The following is an 18,639-nucleotide window of genomic DNA, read 5'->3' as shown; positions in this document are numbered from 1 at the left end:
CTACAGTCAACATGGCTCTGATACCAATTTGTCACACCCAATTTTAAGGATAAAATTGAATGCAATAAGCTCATGGTAGCCCAGGGATCAGTCACACACACGAGTTGACAAATTATAAAAAGTATCATCACGGTGTATCTTACATCATGTTTAATAACAACACAGAGTCTTACACAACACAACGAAAGATAAAATGATAACTCTCTCATGGAACTCCATCACAGGGAAGGTCAACTGGTTGACCACAAGCCTAATAATCCTCAGGAAACTCCTCATACCCATTGTCATCTGTTACCCATCCGGGATTTTTATCCAAATATAGAAAGTAAACAAGCGTAAGTACTTCCCGTACTTAACAAGATAACATGGGGTTATGTAGCTCAAAAAGGATGACACTGTTTACTGCAGTTAGCACTTTTAGTAAGTCAAGATTTTATTATCAAGTTTAATCAAGTTATGCTTAAGCTCCCATTTAAACCCACATAAGCAGATATCAGAATCATTTGCATCATATTATCATCGTATACCGTCATAAATGAACCACAATGAGTAACCAATTATTCTGCGAGTTTTCTGGGCCGCTTGTGACCGTGAGCACGGCTATTATAACAGTTTGTAACCCTCTGTAGAGGTGGTGCACATTCATCGCGAGTCATGATTCCCATATGCCCGGGTTAATTACTCCCATGTCACTGTCAAGGTGAGCGGGCAGGGTACACTATGAAGCCATTTCATAGGTTTCTCTAACAAGTTAGGGCCACTAGGTTTCCTCAGCAGCAGATGTAGGAACCCCCCTTTCCTATGGCACATATCCATCGCGGCTATACACATAGGAACAGAGGCAGCCCTATACCCAACGTGGCAAGCCCCTCTTGCGCCATAAAGGTAACCTCTAACAAGCTAGAAAAGGTCCTATTACTGAGCTAAAGTCAGAGCCATATGACTCTCACGATTGCACTGACAGTCCTAGCTTTTGCCGACAGATAAGTCCTTATGGAGGGCCGGGAGCAACATGATCAAAAGTCATTTGCACCTTCGCCCTATGGATCAGTTGTTATAAATCATGTTATACTTTTAGTTCCATAGAACCATTAACCATTGTATAGATCATGTTTAGTTAGAGCACTAGCAATCTATCCATATGCAATTAACCCATAGGAGTCAAGGGAACATGTCATCAAATAACTAGGATGTCCTTATGGTTATCAAATTTAGACACATGCACAAGAGTGAATGATTAAAGTGAATAGGACATCATGGTAGGCCCATGCTATACTTGCCTTGGTTCATAAACTCCTGCTGGTCGTCGAAGAACTCTTGATCTCCAACGTTCTCATCACTGTCTGAACACGACCAACTCGGCATCACACAACATTCTAGGAACATTCATGCAAAGCAACAATCCTACGGTTAGAATAGTACACCAGCAGTATGGAAAACAAGATAAATTGTTTATGAAAAGAATCTACGTCTCGCTACGATCACGTCAACGCGAAGTTCACGAAATTTGAAGCTAAAACGCGAAAGTTATGAATTAAACGGTGTTTCCTATAGCACTTTATTTAATTAAACCTAACCATGAAATTTAAAAGTTGCAAACTTGATTAACAATGGTACTAACACGTAGATTATGAAATTACGAAGCTAACGCAATTTGAACGGGTCAATTCGGAGCTACAACGAAGTTTTTATGAGCAAAACAAATCTAGTGGCATTTCTGTAAATACTGAAAACATATTTTGGACTAAAACAGTGTACTTTACGTTTTCAAAATGAGAAAGCGTACTCTGGAAACTGCGCTAGGGATGGCGGGTTCAATTTGTCCGAACTCGAGGGACTCTTTAGCATAATCACCCGCGAAGGGGTATCGGCTTCTGGTGGCCGCAGATCTGGAGATGGACGGCTTGGATTGGCTCTGGGGAAGAAAGAGAAGGGGTCCGGCCGGGCACAGTGACACCGGCGGCAAGGCTCCATGGCCGGCGGCGTAGAGCTCGCCAGAGCGTGCGGAACACGGCCCACGGGCCACGGTTCGAAGAACCGAGGGCACCGGGAGACGGTGGGGGTGAAGGGGAACCCGCCAAGGCCAATACGGCGGCCGGAGGGGAGTGCCGAGACGTCGGTCGCCATGGCCGGCGGCCGAAAGCTCGCGGGCGCACGCAAAACGGGGTCTATGGGCCACGAAACGAGAAAAAAACTGCACGGGGAGAGAGAGGGAAGAACGGCGAAGCTCACAGCGGGGAGAAACGGGGTCGATGGCGGCTCGAAGACGGCGGTTTGCATGGAGGGGCGGACGGCGGATCCCGGTGACTTCGGAGCGGCGGTTGCGGCTTCCTCGTGCACGGGCGAGCGCGAAATTGTAACGGGGAGAGCAGAAGGGGGAGCGGCGAGGGGTTCGGCGCCCTTTTGTAGAGGCCGGGCGCGGGGGGATGCGCCCACGTCGTGATGAGCGGGCGTGGGGCGGCGGTTGCTGCCGGCTTGACTGGCGCGGGGCGGTTGCGGGAGGTGGGGGAAGCGCTGGCAGGCGGGCCCAGGCTGGCAGCGGCTGCGGAGAGGGAAGGGAGGCGCGGCGGCAGCGGTTGCTTGGGCGAGCGGTGCTGGGCTGCGCGCCTTGCGGGCGGGCGGTGCTGGGCCGGCTAGGCTGGCGGCTGGCGCGGAGGGAGAAAAGAGAGAGCGGGCCGGCGGTTGAGAAAAAATGGAGCCGGGCCGAAAGTGAAGAAATGAAGGGGAGGGAAAATAATTCCTTTTCTTTTTCCAAATACATTTTCCAATCTCATTTTCAAGTTGAATTTGAATTCAATTCAAACTTTAGTCAAAGCTAATCTTTACAAAAAACCAATGTGCAGCAGCATGAATGCATCAACATGTTTCTATCCTTATATTTATTTTTAATTTTATAAAATATTATTTCCTAAATTTGAAAATACACATATAATTGCATAATTAAATCAAAATTTTATTATTTCAAAAGACTGAAATTTTTGGGTGTTACAGCTTCCACGCGCACTAACCAAGGAACAGACGCATGTGGGCTGCCTGTATGTGGCACACATGTACAGGGTCGAGAGTGGTTTGAAGAAGAAGACAGAGACACGCCGGCCAGCTGCTTGTCCCCATGCATGGATCGAATAATATTGACGCAGCGTTGCAAACTGGACTCGGTCCCCAAATGCTAGCTAGACCTAGATTAGATATGCATGGTGGGGTAATTAAGTCGCCGTCCAGACCCGGCCCATTAACTACTACTTATTTACGTAAAAATTATATCGTTTTCCCTGACCGTGTGCACGTCCCTCTCTTTTAACGCTACCAGTGGCTTTGAGGGCCTATATATGTCTCTGTCATGCAAAGGAAAACGCAAAAAGCACCAGGATTACAATGAAATTTAAGTTAATTAATATATATCCGAGACTCAATTTGTGTACAGTACATATTGATAGAAGTAATAAAACACTTATCTATCATGTACTCGGTAACAAAGGTCTTCGCGGAAACCAATTTCTTGAACTATTTAACCTAACCTCGACATATGTATGATTTTTATGCATCCAATAGAAATGTTATAAAAGATACTAGGATTCAAAGTTCTGCAAATCTTCTTAGTCCTTGAATATAAAATGATATTTGTTGCTGACTAAGCACAAAGAACTAAAATGTCAATAATTATATTCATGTTGCCAGTGAAGATATATTTCCATGCTTTCACATAACAAACCATTTCTCAAGAAAACATAATAAGATTTATAAGGTGGAGGTTATTATTGAGTATTACCTCTCTTCTCTCAATTTCAAAGTGTAAGTTGTTTTAGTTTTTGCCAAAGTTAAACTTCTAATTGTGGTCAGGTTTATAAAAAAACACAAAAAAAATATCTGCAACATCAAACAAGATTTACTAGATACAGCGTGACACATGTTTTGATAGTGCACTATTTGATATTATAGACGTTGATTGGTGCATTTTACTACAAAATTGGTGAAAATTAGAGAAGTCTAAGTTAGGAGAAATCCTTAAATGACATAAAATTCACTAGGGAGCCACATCTTTCAGAAAAAAAAAAACTAGAGCATGTGCACATACATCGAAGCTTGCAAATTTTTCAAATTACGTGTGTGAATGAGTGCGCGCCACTTTTACTAGTTTAATCTACACACGTACATAGTCCATCCTGCGTCACACTGAAACTGCGTACTATATATAATGTATTGCAGATCAATGCGTGCTTGGTCAAAGTTGATTAGCTACTAAATACAAATCTTCAAACAGAATATTCCCAGCGAGCTGTATTTAAACAAGCCTCTGGTGTTTGTTGCGACCATGCATGCAGTAGATGCAAAAGCTGCTTACCTAGCTGATAATTAAGATTCATTGGATAGCTTCATTCGATAGCCACACAACTGCGTTGTACGTTCGCATCCATGGAGTTCTTCTCTGACGAAGCATTGGCCATTTTTGTGCCCATCGTGGTGTACTGGGTATACTCAGGCATGTACATGGCGCTTGGCCAGTCCATGGACAAGTACAGGCTGCATCCGAGGAAGGAGGAGAACAGCAAGAACCTGGTGTCCAAGCGGGAAGTCATTAAGGGCGTCCTCCTGCAGCAGCTAGTGCAGGCAGGAGTGGCTGCCGTTGTGTTCACGGTACGTACATTAGACCACTCTCCTTACTCCTACATATATGCATGGTTGCACTTGACTATGAAGTTTTTGTATAACAAATGCAGCACACGGGAGATAGCAGCTCAACAATGGCATACGATGAGGAAGCACAAGGATCATCATCATACTCCTACCTGACGGTGGCACGGCAGTTCGCGGTGGCCATGATTGTGCTAGATGGGTGGCAGTACGCATGGCATAGGTACATGCACCTGAACCGGTTCTTGTACCGGCACATCCACTCGTGGCACCACCGCCTCGTGGTGCCCTACGCATTCGGCTCACAATACAACCACCCCATTGAGGGCCTCCTGCTTGATACACTCGGCGGGGCACTGGCCTTCATCGTCTCGGGCATGTCACCGCGTGCATCCATCTTCTTCTTCTCGCTCTGCACCATCAAGGGCGTGGATGACCACTGTGGCCTGTGGCTGCCGGGAAATTTGTTCCATCTCTGCTTCTGGAACAACACGGCGTACCATGATGTTCACCACCAGCTGCGTGGCAGCAGGTTCAATTTTTCGCAGCCATTCTTTGTGACATGGGACAAGGTCTTCGGGACGCATATGCCTTACGTGCTAGAGGCGAGGCTAGGTGGCGGGCTCCAAGCGCGTCCCCTCACAGCGAAGGCCAATGGTTAGTACTATATATGCAAGCAAAGGTGATACGCTAGCTCATGCTCGATTCATATGTATAATGAAGAGAAGTACCCTGATTGTAGTGCTACAAGCTCTTTTGTAATCTTATTTTCTTTATTCCTCAGTTTTTAATAAAATCTCATTAGAGGCTATCTCTCTTGTCTCAGAGAAAAAAATATTCAAATTTATAAAGCATTACTTGCACTAGCCGAGGACAGTACGTAATAAGTTTCAGATTGTTTCAGCATTTATTTGCATACTTTAGAAAAGAAGATAGAGATACGCGGCAAGGTACTAAATAGTGTATAGCGGGTTCGTAGCGGATTGGTGTCAAGGTAGCGAATCACGGATAGTGGACGCTAAGTTCCAATAGTGGCATATGATAATTACATATAAATTTAAGCATCTTGGCTCGCTGACTGGTCAACTTAGGCTAACCTACTCCCATACAGTTCGATAGAAGAGTACTCCCTCTCTCTAAAAAAAGTGATGTTTTAGGATTTTTCAGACAGATTAGAGGAGAAGAGAAACATCCCTAATACTGTTGGTTTGTTACACATGATTCCCTTAAAAGAAGGGGTGTCGGGAGAAAATCATGTATAGAATTCTGGTGGTTCGTGTAGTGCGTTTTGTATTGTTGTTGTTTCCATTCATTGTATATTACTATTAGTATGATACATATATACATCTGTAGATACTAATTAAATAATGTAATAAAGAAACACCATTAGTTAAGGACAAGGTTGACTTAAAAATGAGTGCATAATCACACTACAATGCCTAGATAAATGCCTCTGCTATTCAAATCGGTATTCTCGTTCGCAGGTTTCTGTAACTATGATATGATATAAGGAAGGAAACATGTTCAAGTCACTATGCAATATACTAACTCCTGAAAGCACTAGTTTGATTTTGGATAATTGATGAAACCTGGGACTAACCTTTGATCTAAGTGTGTGAATTAGACAAGGTGGTCCAATCCAAGTGATGGAGCAAGATGAGGTCCATGATGATAAAGGTGGACATGAAATGAAGATGATCAAGCTCTAACTTGAAAAAAGAAGAAAGATAAAAACAAAACCAAGGTGATCAAGGTAAAGGTATAAGATAGATTTTGTTTTTAGTGATCAAGACACTATAAAAAGTGTGATCACGTTTAGGGTCAATAGCCGTACTGTAAAGAGAGGAAATCTTTGGCTAAGCGGTTATTGAGTGCCACTAGGTGACATTGTTCTTGCATATGTATTTAGGAACCTAGTGTGCTCACTTTGACCCTTGTAAAATGCTTTCAAAATGCTAACACACGTGCACACAAGTTCTACATTCTGTGGTTAGCAAGTTGGAAGCAAGGACGAAGTGGTTGCGGACTTAGAAAATGAAAAGGAGGCGAAGGATGTTGATCGGATGGTGGCGTCGGTCTAACCGGACGCTGGACCCTGAGTCCGGTCAATTATAGCAGGCGGCGCTGAGTTGGCCGAGAGTGCAGAAGAACGACCGGATGCTGGTCTTGGCTTGATCAGCGCGTCCGGTCACTTGTTGATAGGCGGCGTGTTGGCGTGAACGGACGCGCAGGGCTCGCGTCAGGTGCGTACTGACGTACGCTGACGTCAGCCTCGAGCGAGCGCGTGTAGGAGTGGTGCACTGACCGGACGCGTGGGTGCATCTGGTCGTCTTCGAGCGGACGCGTCCGGTCAGAGAAATTCTTCTCGGGACCCTTACTGGACTTGACCGGACTCTGCGCTGAGCTATGTCAAGTCGGTTTGAGTAGCGAGTCCGATCATCACTTGACTTGAGCGCTGGCCGTTTTCGACCATTGAGATCCAACGCACGGTATTCAAAGGCCATGACACGTGGCGGCAGATCCTTGACTGGACGCTGGCGTGGGCGCGTCCAGCCAACCTGACCGATGCATCCGATCAGTACGTGGAGCACCCTCCCTTGACCCAAACGGCTCTATTCGTTTGAGGGGGACATACTTGACATCCTTATGAGTCTAGGCAAACACCTCCAACTCATCTCCATCATTGATTCATTATCATAGTGAGATTGGAAGTGATTCCAAGTGTATTTGTTTGAGTGATTGCATCTAGTGACGCTTAGGGATCATTGTGACTGTGGATTTCTTGTTTCTCTTGGTGGTTGCCGCCACTTAGACGGCTTGGAGCAGCGGAGGAGCTTCGGCACGTGTTGGTGATTCTTCGTGGCTTGCTCCAGTGATTGTGAGGGGTCTTGCACCTTCCCTGGCGAAACGCCGCAAGGTAGCTCTAGTAAATTGCTCGTGTCATTGAGTTACCTCACTTGTGGGTAGATTCTTGTGGTGTCTAATTGTGTGGACGAGGTTCGTGCAACACCTCTTAGCCGCCGAACCACCAGTGTTGGTCGACACAATGGGGACTAGCGTGCAGGCAAGCACGTGAACCTCGGCAGAAAAATCTTGCGTCTCTTGGGTGATTGGATTTCTCCCAGTGATTGGTTGTCTCCACATTGTGATTGGTTCATTCCTCGACACGGCGGTGTAGTCACCCTACTCACTCCTTTATATTCCTTGCAAACTAGTTGTCAAGCTCTTTAGTGTAGTTAGTCTTTGAGGATTTGTTAGTTTGGTTAGTGTGGCTCTTTAGTTAGTCTTTGAGGGCACACTAGCTTAGTGAGTAGTGACTGAGCTTGTTGTGCGTGCTAGTGATCATAGCTACTAGAATTGTTGTGATAGGTGGCTTGCAACCCTTGTAGAGGTAGAGCAAAATTGTATTACACCGTCTGTCATACTAATCAAATTGCTCTAGTGATCTTGTAGATTTTGAATAGGCTATTCACTCCCCTCTAGCCATATTACGACATTTCAACTCCTCCAGCAACTCAAAAAACGAACATTATTTGCAGATGGGGCTCGATCTATATAACTATAAAACACCTATCGTATACATTCTATGTGCAACCATTTTCGGACCCCTTTAAACTTCAGAACTTTAGAAAAAAAAAACTATTACGCTACACATGGGCGACGCCGAGTGCATCTCCTTGGGAGGGGAAAATCTTTTGACCCGGTGACAATATTGCCTGGGGGTCATGTTTGGCCTTCAGCTCGGCAATTCTGCCCCACTTGGCCCCAAAGTGTTGTTGCCATCCGTCTTGAGACGTGTAGTGTGGTAGGTACTGCTTGCACTCTATGCTAGCCTCACGGCAAAAATCCAGCACCGCTTTGTTGCCCCGATCTAGTCGCTGCACATCATTTGGGGACAACGCCGATCAAAGCAAACTCACTGCACAGAATACTTGGTCATCTGCGGCAGCTAGCTGGGGTCACCGCCATCATCCGGTCTTCCCATGTATCCTTGTTCATAGGATTACCCCAGCCGGGTTGGCGTCCCTGAGGAGACCCTTGAATGCACCGGTGTGGAAGTCAAGGATGTGAGACCGTGGGATGAAGAGGTCCAACCATGGATGTGGCACTTCCCACATGCCAGCTGACCGGAGCACCGTCTCCTCCTCGTGCACACGGTCAAGGAACTGTACATATGTCACGTCTTTGGTGAACACAAGCCCCGGCTCGAAGTTTAGTTGATCCAACAAAGCCTCTATTTTCTGCCATGAATGAAAGCAAAAGATCGAAGAATTAACATTATTCTTCTTTTTCCTCATCATCCTCACAAATAAAATATACTATCTTCTATGTAACAATATAACTAAATTTGGTTCTTCCCTTACCTGATCTATAGGCGATGAGACTGTTAGGAATTTAGGCAATTGCATTATCAGTTTAATCCAGAAGAATAACATCACCAGGTTTGTGACGACATATATGTGCATGTGTATATTTCTTATGAACACTACAATATGCAGAGATGACATACTGGTGAATGCAGTAAAAACACAAAGTACAGAAATCACAGAGATTAGACTGTACCCAGCGGAGGGTCCCATGCCGAGGGCATCGGAGGCTCCATTCGCACTAGTCGATATAGTGCGTTGCTCGAAGTCGTGGACCACAATCGATGCAGGAAGATGTTCGCAGTGTAGTCCCACGAACGGATCACCAGGAAGAAGACGCCTTGATGTTCCGCAGGCAATCACCGGAAAGAAGATGTACGTGGACGAGCAGTCGTGGATTGCTCCCCAAAAACCTAATTGCCGCTCACCCCATGCAGGGTTCTCAGGCGGACGAGGGTTCCAGAGGCACCTGTTCTCCCGCTACTCCGTGCGCGTAGAGTTACGGGACGGGGAAGCCAGGAAGCTACTGATCTGTGGTTCTCTCGGGAGTGGTTGCCGGAAGGACTTGATCTGGACTAACGGAGGACTCGGATATATGGGTGTGACGGGAAGGAGAGAGGCAGCGGAGAATCCCAGGAGACGGAGACGGGGAGACGGTAACTGCCGCCATCAGTTCGCCTCCACCATCAAGGGGAGTAACTCCCGTTGTTATGTTGATTAAGTGGCAAAAGACTGGCCACGCCCGCCCTCTCGCCGCCCGCCTCGGCCACGGCCACGGCCTCGGCCTCGGCCGGCGGCGATGGCGGCACGCGCGCGCGTGGCACGCCTTTATTCTTTTCTCAGCTTCTCAATTTAGATGAATAATTTCCAACCATATGAGCTGAGTCAGCATTCAGTCAAAATCATGTATGGTATTAAGCCATACAACACTTAATGTTACGTACCATGGAGTTTTATTTGATTTATTAAATATTATATGGCCCATATTATATCCAACAATCCCCACCAAACTCTAGGGTTTGTAATAAAGTAGTTTCAGAATCATATTTCTTTTATATACCAGTATTTCGATGGAGACTATTAAGTTGAACATATATCTAGAACAATAGTTTCACTCAGTCACAACTGAACAATGGACTAAGCCTTGAATTGACAGTTTTGTGTGAGGTGAATGTCACTAAAGTCCTTAGCTGATACTGGGCAGCAAAAGACATCCCCTCTATTTGAAGCATATAAGTCATACTTCAGTGCCTTTCATGAGTATTTAGAGATCACCCAAATCTCATAGACTGTGACCAGCAGTCTGACTCATATAGGTGTGTTCCTCAAAAGATATTCTGTAGGACAACATCTTTGCTTTGACAAGCCACCTGGAACACATTAAGGTACAAGCCAGTCTGGAAAGATATGCATCAGAAATGAGTCTTACTAAGGATCTTTCCTTACAATTTACTACTGGCTTGTTTCACCAGCCTACTTCACGGGATCTCCGATCACATAGAACATGTTACCACTATAGTAAATTTCAAGTGGGTCTTAAACCCATCTCTCTCGATACACTTTCTATCACATTGTGTGATAGACCCTTAGTGAACTGATCTGCCAGATTGTTAGACGTGTGGACATAGTCCAATGCTATTACTCCGGAGTTTCTCAATTTTCTGATAGATTTTAGTCGTCTCTTAACATGCCTTATGGACTTCATGTTATCCTTGAAACTGTTAACCTTTGTAATCATAGTCTGGTTATCATAGTTCATAGAAATAGCTGGTATGGGTTTCTCAACAACCGGTAAATCCATAAGGAGATCACGAAGCCACTCAGCCTCAGATCCAGCAGTGTCTAATGCTATGAGTTCTGCTTTCATTGTAGACTTTGTTAAGATAGTCTGCTTACAAGACTTCCAGGAAACAGCACCACCTCCAAGCGAAAACACATATCCACTTGTGACATAAAGCTCATCAGCATTGAAAGGATCAAGATGCCCAAGTGGAGGGGTGAATTGGGCTAATTCTAAATTTCTTTGCAATAAACAAGTCCTACGGTTAGCCCAATTAACCCCTTGTGCCTAGAAAAGTGTTTCTATTAATCTAACGCACAAAGGACTTGCAACCTATGTTCCAAACTTACTCTAGCATGGCAATTCTATGAATGTAAGAACAAGTATTGAATTGCTCAAAGTAAATGCTCAAAGTAAATAGAGAGAAAGGAATACGGCGATGTTTTGCTGAGGTATCGGAGAGTCGCCACTCCCCACTAGTCCTCGTTGGAGCACCCACGCAAGGGTGTAGCTCCCCCTTGATCCGCGCAAGGATCAAGTGCTCTCTATGGGTTGATTCTTTGACACTTCGTCGCGGTGAATCACCCACAACTACTCACAACTTGAGTTGGGTCACCCACAAGCTTCGCCGGGTGATCACCAAGCTCCCAATCATCACCAAGCCATCTAGGTGATGGCGATCACCAAGAGTAACAAGCACGAACTCTCACTTGACCACGCGAAGCCTAATGAGAACGGTGGATGCACACTTTGATACTCTTGATTCACTAATGAGGCTACTCTCTTGGATTCTCAAATCTCAATCACCTCACTAGGACCTTGCTCTTCTTGGCACTCACAAATGTGTTTCTTAGCTGTTGGAATGAGCAAAAGTGACTCCACACATGAGTGGAGCTTCTATTTATAACAAGGGCTGAAAAACGAACCGTTATGTGCTTCTGCGGGGTGACTGGACGCTCCGGTCATGTTGACCGGACGCTCCGGTCAGTTCAACCCGCACACCAGTGTTTAAGTGTTGACCGGACGCTGTAAGCGTCCGATCATCACTGATCGGACATGTCCGGTCATTTTTAACCCTCACTGGAACCTTACTATATTCGACCGGACGCTGAACCCCCAAGGTCCGGTTAGTACTGACCGAATGTGTCTGGTCATAGATTTTCTCTTCTAGAACCTTACTAGAGTCGATCGGACGCTGGCCCTCAGCATCCGGTCACTCGACCACTCAGCGTCCGGTCGCGCCAGACGCAATCTCCTTGATCAAATGAACTGACCGGACCCTGCAGCCAGCATCCGGTCCGACCGGAGCCAGCGTCCGGTCAGCATTTGACCCTCCATTCACTTCCAACTCTCGATCATATATGAATGAAGTTTGCTCCATAGGATTATAGGGCTATTGTGGAGCTACCTAGTGCTAGTTTTAACAAGTGTGCACCGCACCTAACTCACTAGACTCACTTAGGTCAAGCTACCCGTCCATACCCCCCTTAATAGTACGGCCAAAGGAAAAACAAAGTCCTAAACTACTCTAAGTGTCTCTGCAACTCCAATCGACACTTAGAACTAGTCATCCTTAACCTTGTCGTCCATCCTTTGAAAACCAAAACGATTTCCATCGTAGGGGCATGACCACCTTGATTGCCCAATTGATCTCCATTACCATGACCTAACTTAACTACCTCTACAAAACACACGTTAGTCATAGTAATCTTGTATTGTCATTAATCACCAAAACCCAACTAGGGGCCTAGATGCTTTCAAGCATCAGAAATCCAGTTGGCATCATAGTAGCCTTCAAGCACTTTCAGATGTCCGGTATAACAAATATCGTAGCTCATGGTGCCTTTTAGATAGCGCATTACTCTCTCAAGAACACGCCAGTGATCATCTCCTGGGTTTGATACAAACTGGCTCAGCTTGCACATAGCAAAAGAGATGTCAAGCCTTGTTGCACTAGCAAGATACATGAGCGAACCAATGATCTAGGAATATCTCAACTGATCCCTTGCTATTCTCTAATTTTTCCTCAATAGTACACTAGGGTCATAAGGTGTAGGAGTAGGTGCACAGTCACTGAACCCAAAGCGACTTAGCACCTTCTCCACATAGTGGGTTTGTAACAGAGTTACCCCACCATCACCTTCTCTTAGAAGCTTGATATTAAGAATAACATCGGCCTCTCCCAAATCTTTCTTCTCAAAATTTTTAGATAGAAATTCCTTCACCTCCTCAATCACTTTGAGGCTAGATCCAAAGATTAGTATGCCATCAACATATAAGCACAAAATGACTCCTTCACCCCCACCATACCGATAGTATACACATTTGTTAGCTTTATTCACAACAAAGCCAGCAGATGTTAAAGTTCTGTCGAACTTCTCATGCCATTGCTTAGGAGCTTGTTTTAGGCCGTATAATGACTTTAATAATTTACACACCTTGTCTTCTTGACCATTTGCTATAAACCTATCAGGCTGATCCATATAGATCTCCTCCTCCAACTCTCCATTTAGGAAAGTTGTCTTAACATCCATTTGATGAACGATGAGACCATAAGAGGCTGCCAGGGAAAGCAAAACTCGAAGGTCAATCGAGCAACCGGTGAATAAGTATCAAAGAAATCATCACCTTCCTTTTAGGTATAACCCTTGGCCACAAGCCTTGTCTTGTACCTCTCGATAGTATCATCAGGCCTAAGCTTTTTCTTGAACACCCATTTACACCCTATAGGCTTGCACCCATAGGGACGATCAACAATTTCCCAAGTTCCATTAGACATAACAGAATCCATCTCACTCTGTACTACTTCCTTCCATAAGTCAGCATCAGGAGAGGAATATGCCTCTTCAATGGTCGTTGGTGTGTCATCCACAAGGTACACAATATAGTGATCGCCAAAAGACTTTACAGTCCTCTGTCTCTTGCTTTTTCTGGAGACTATAGTGTCATCCTCCTCAGGATTTTGCACATAGGGTTCCTCAATTTGTTCTATCGGAATAAAATTTTCATGCTCATGGGGAATTATAAGTTCATGACCAGTTGTGTTAGGTGCATTTTTCATGGGAAACTCATTCTCAAAAAATGTAGCGTCTCTAGATTCCATGATTGTATCAACAGCCATCTCAGGAACACTAGAGTTTATAATTAAAAATCTATAACCCACGCTGTGAATAGCATAACCAAGAAAGACACCATCAATAGTCTTTGGTCTAAGCTTTCGCTTTTTGTTTATTGACGCATTCACCTTTGCCAAACAACCCCAAGTTTGCAGGTAAGAGAGATTTAATCTCTTCTTCTCCCATTCCTCGAATGGTGTGATTTCTTTGTTCTTTGTGGGCACTCTATTCAGGACATGACACGCTGTCAATATAGTCTCACCCCACCATTCCTTAGATAGTCCCACAGTTTCCAACATGGCATTAACCAAATCAGTTAGAGTGTGGTTCTTTCTCTCTGCAATCCCATTGGACTATGGTGAGTATGGTGGCGTCCTCTCATGAATAATTCCATGCACCGCGCAAAACTCAAAAAATTTGTTTGAGAAATATTCTCCCCCACGATCGGACCGCAAACGCTTGATTTTCTTCTCAAGTTGATTTTCTACCTCAGCTTTATAGGCCTTAAAATAATGCAACGCTTCATCTTTTGTTTTCAGCAAATACACGTAGCAAAATCTAGTGCAATTGTCTATAAATGTCATGAAGTATCGTCTACCGCCTTTAGTCAATTCATCATTTATTTCGCATAAATCAGAATAAATGAGTTCTAATGGTGCCAAGTTCCTTGCCTCAGCAGCCATGTGAGGCTTGCACGGTTGTTTCGATTGCACACACACCTGGCACTTAGAATCTTTGACTAAGTTAAATTTTGGGATTAAATTCAGATTTGCAAGCCGCGTGAGACAGCCAAAATTAATGTGACAAAGTCGTGAATGCCATATATTCGACTCATCCGAAACATTAACATTGTTCACCACTTTATTACACACATCATCAAGCAAAGATAAGCGGAACAAGCCTCCACAATCATAACCTTTTCCAACAAATGTTCCATGTCTCGACACAACACATTTATTGGACTCAAGCACAATTTTAAAGCCATCGCGACACATCTGAGAAGCACTAACAAGGTTCTTTTTTATGGAGGGGACATGCTGCATGTTCTTTAATAGCACCGTCTTTTTCGAAGTAAACTTCAGAACGACCGTACCAGCACCAAGAACACGCGCATGCGAACCGTTTCCCATCAGCAAGGCTCCACTCCTGCCGGCCTGATAGAAAATAAACAAAGAAACATCAGCACACACATGAATATTAGCACCATAGTCCATCCACCACTCAGGTGAAAGACAAACTGAAAGAATAAAAGGTAAAGAATTATCATACCCAGATGTTCCTCCTTCAGTCTCGCTAATGACCACGTTTGCTGATTTCTTTTCTTACTTATATTTGTGGTCTGGGCACGCACTTGCCTAATGCTCATCACTCTCGCAAATAAAGCAACCTCCACATTTCTTGTTGTTTTTCTTCTTAAACTGCGCAGTCTGCTTAGGCTTTGCATTGTTGTTTTCTTGCATGTTCTTCTTCTTTTTATTATGAGATGCAAATGAGTTTTTCTTCTGCGCCATATTGGCGGCGGAAGACTCAACTCCTTTTCCACAATTGTCTTTTGCTCTCGCCCTCTCCTCAACATCAAGAGATCCAATAACCTCAGCCACGCTAAACTCTTGTCTCTTGTGTTTTAGAGAAGTAGCAAAATCCCTCCAAGAAGGTGGTAGCTTAGCGATTATATCGCTGGCCATAAACTTGTCGGGCAACAAACATGGGAAATGTTCTAGTTCCTTTGCTAGCGCTTGTATCTCATGAGCTTGTTCGACCAAAGAACAGTTTTCAACCATTTTGTAGTCATACAACTGCTCCATAAGGTACAGCTCACTGTTAGCATCAGAAACCTCAAACTTTGCCTCAAGAGCATCCCATAACTCTTTGTCTGATGTGTAAGATATGTAGTTTTTTCATACTTGGGATAAAGTGCACTAATCACGGTGCCTCGAAACACGTTATCGGCAGCCAAGAACTTTTTCTTCTTATCAGGAGTAAACTGTTCAGGCTTCCCCTGTGCAGCATGAAAGCAGTTCATCGCAGTCAACCACAATACCATCTTGGCATGCCTTATCATGAAATTCTTGCCATTAAAATTATTTGGCTTCAAAGCAGCAGCAAAACCACTGACAGAAATTTGACTAACATTAGGTTTTTGGATTGTTAGGAATTTAGGCAATTTCATTATCAGTTTAATCCAGAAGAATAACATCAGCAGGTTTGTGACAACATATATGTGCATGTGTATATTTCTTATGAACACTATAGCATGCAGAGATGACATACTGGTGAATGTAGTAAAAACACAAAGTATAGAAATCATAGAGATTAGACTGTACCTAGCAGAGGGTCCCATGATGAGGGCATCAGAGGCTCCATTCGCACTAGTCGACGTAGTGCGTTGCTCGAAGTCACGAACTACAATCGATGTAGGAAGATGTTCGCAGTGTAGTCCCACGAACGGATCACCAGGAAAAAGACGTCTTAACGTTCCGCAGGCAATCACTGGGAAGAAGATGTACGTGGATGAGCAGTCGTGGATTGCTCCTCAAAAACCTAATTGCCACTCACCCCATGCAGGATTCTCAGGCGGACGAGGGTTCTGGAGGCACCTGCTCTCCCGCTACTCCGTGCGCATAGAGTTACGGGACGGGAAAGCCAGGAAGCTGCTGATCTGTGGTTCTCTCGGGAGTGGTTGCTGGAAGGACTTGATCTGGACTGACGAAGGACTCTGATATATGGGTGCGACGAGAAGGAGAGGCAGCAGAGAATCCTAGGAGACGGAGACAGAGAGACAGTAACTGCCGCCATCAGTTCGCCGAAAGGACTTGATCTGGACTGACAGAGCACTCGAATATATGGGTGCGACGAGAAGGAGAGGCAGCGGAGAATCCCAGGAGACAGAGACGGAGAGACAGTAACTGCCGCCATCAATTCGCCTCCACCATCAAGGGGAGTAACTCCCGTTGTATGTGGATTAAGTGGCAAAAGACTAGCCACGCCCGCCCGCTCACCGTCTACCCCGGCCCACGGCCCGGCCCGGCGGCGGCGCGCGCGCGCGTGTGGCACGCCTTTATTCTTTTCTCAGCTTCTCAATTTAGATGAATAATTTCCAACCATATGAGCTGAGTCAGCGTTCAGTCAAAATCCTGTATGGTATTAAGCCATACAACACTTAATGTTACGTACCATAGAGTTTTATTTGATTTATTAAATATTATATGGGCCAAGCCCATATTATATCCAACCGAGACAATTATCTTCATCATAGTACATGGCACCTTCGATGTAGTAGATTGCGGCGGACCCAGTCCTTAAAGCGAGCTTGACGAGTCTGTCGAGATCATTTGCAGAGAAGAAGGGTGTGGACATGGGACTTCGACCAAGGATCAGTTGAGTTGGACTTGGCCTTCAACGTAGTCGAAGGCTACGCTAACCCAATTCGATATGAGAAGATCCTGGTCTTTTGTGAACCTTGCCACATCCGAGTAGGCGAGTCGGACCCAACGCACCTGCTTTGGGGCTAGCCCAAGCTAGATCTGACCTAGGGTTATGACCCCAAACTGGCCCAATCCGCCTAGGGCCAGGTCACCAGCTCCTGCAAAAATCCTGATAAATTACTTCATTGGTCATTTGCAGTAAGTGTCGTTACTACACAGACTTGAGTCGCATGGTACCTGTGACAATGTCAAGTTCATGCATGTTGGCGATCTGCGGCCTGCGGGCCGTGCCTAAATGCCTGTCCTCCAATGCCCGCATTAGAGAGCGTGCCGCCGACGGTGAGCCGGAGGTAGTCCGTCCACACGCGTGGCGTGTGCCCGTGACGCAGCGTCGCGCAGACCACGTTGACCCAGAGCTGCTCGCCACCGACGTCCACGTACGGCTCCGCGCCGGCCGCGGACACGTTCATGCGGGGCATGCGGTGACCGCGCCCCAGCAAGCTCTTGTCCATGACAACGCCTATCGGGGCGAGCGACTGTCCGCGCCAGGAGTGGCCCTCCCCGCGCGGCGCCATGGGGAACGACGCCACCGATGAGGCGGAGAACCAGATGAGTGCGGTGATGTCAGCAGGCGTGGCAGGATGGAACATGGCCTCTGGCGTGGCCTTTACCATTTGGCTGAAGTCTGTCGACGCCTTTGCCATCGAGTTGCGATCTATGCGGATCTTTGACGCGATGCCCTAGGCGAAAAGATTGCTCGGGAGGCCAGCGGTAGGCAATGGCCGGAGCTGGCCAGCAACGATGGAGAGGAAGCTGGTGAGGAGGGCGATTGCCGCAAAACAAGTCCTTGCCATGCTTCACTACTACAGAATTTAACTGTAGGGGCGGCTCTAGAGCCTCTGTAGGGACGGCTGTGCCAGCCGCCCTTCCCAGGGTGTTCCTACAGAGGGTGCCTCTGTAGAGGCAGTTTCCTGACCGCCCCTGCAGTGCCCTCTATAGGGGCGGCTGGTGTTTTTAGCCACCCCTACAATGACCTCTGTAGGGGCGGCTGGTGTTTTTAGCCGCCCCTACAGTGCCCTCTGTAGGGGTGGCTAGTAATATCAGCCGCCCCTATAGTGGACTTTTGTAAAGGCAGCTATATCACCAGCCGCCCCTGCTGTGTGTATTTGTAAGGGCGGTTCAATCAAGAACCGCCCCACAGTGGATTTTCCAGCAAAAAAAATAATTCAAATTCAAATCTGACCACACATATATATATATATATATATATATATATAATACAAATCAAGTAACAATAATCTTTTCTCAACTTTGACATA

General features: G+C 45.6%; 1 protein-coding gene and 1 pseudogene across 1 annotated transcript; one reads left to right on the top strand and one right to left on the bottom strand.

The window, feature by feature from the left end:
• The first annotated feature begins 4,413 nt into the window (after window positions 1-4,413).
• Window positions 4,414-5,294, top strand: LOC136468800 (sphinganine C4-monooxygenase 1-like). Its single transcript, XM_066467233.1, has 2 exons — window positions 4,414-4,635; window positions 4,719-5,294. Exons 1-2 carry the CDS (start codon window positions 4,414-4,416, stop codon window positions 5,292-5,294), a joined length of 798 nt encoding a protein of 265 aa, XP_066323330.1.
• A 2,985-nt stretch (window positions 5,295-8,279) lies between these two features.
• Window positions 8,280-18,174, bottom strand: LOC136468799 (cytokinin dehydrogenase 7-like; annotated as a pseudogene).
• Window positions 18,175-18,639: the final 465 nt, after the last annotated feature.

The sequence above is a fragment of the Miscanthus floridulus genome, chromosome 8, assembly GCF_019320115.1.
Source record: "Miscanthus floridulus cultivar M001 chromosome 8, ASM1932011v1, whole genome shotgun sequence".
Taxonomy (NCBI): Eukaryota; Viridiplantae; Streptophyta; class Magnoliopsida; order Poales; family Poaceae; genus Miscanthus; species Miscanthus floridulus.
Note: the sequence above shows the minus strand (reverse complement) of the source record. Positions and strands in the feature narration are given on the sequence as shown.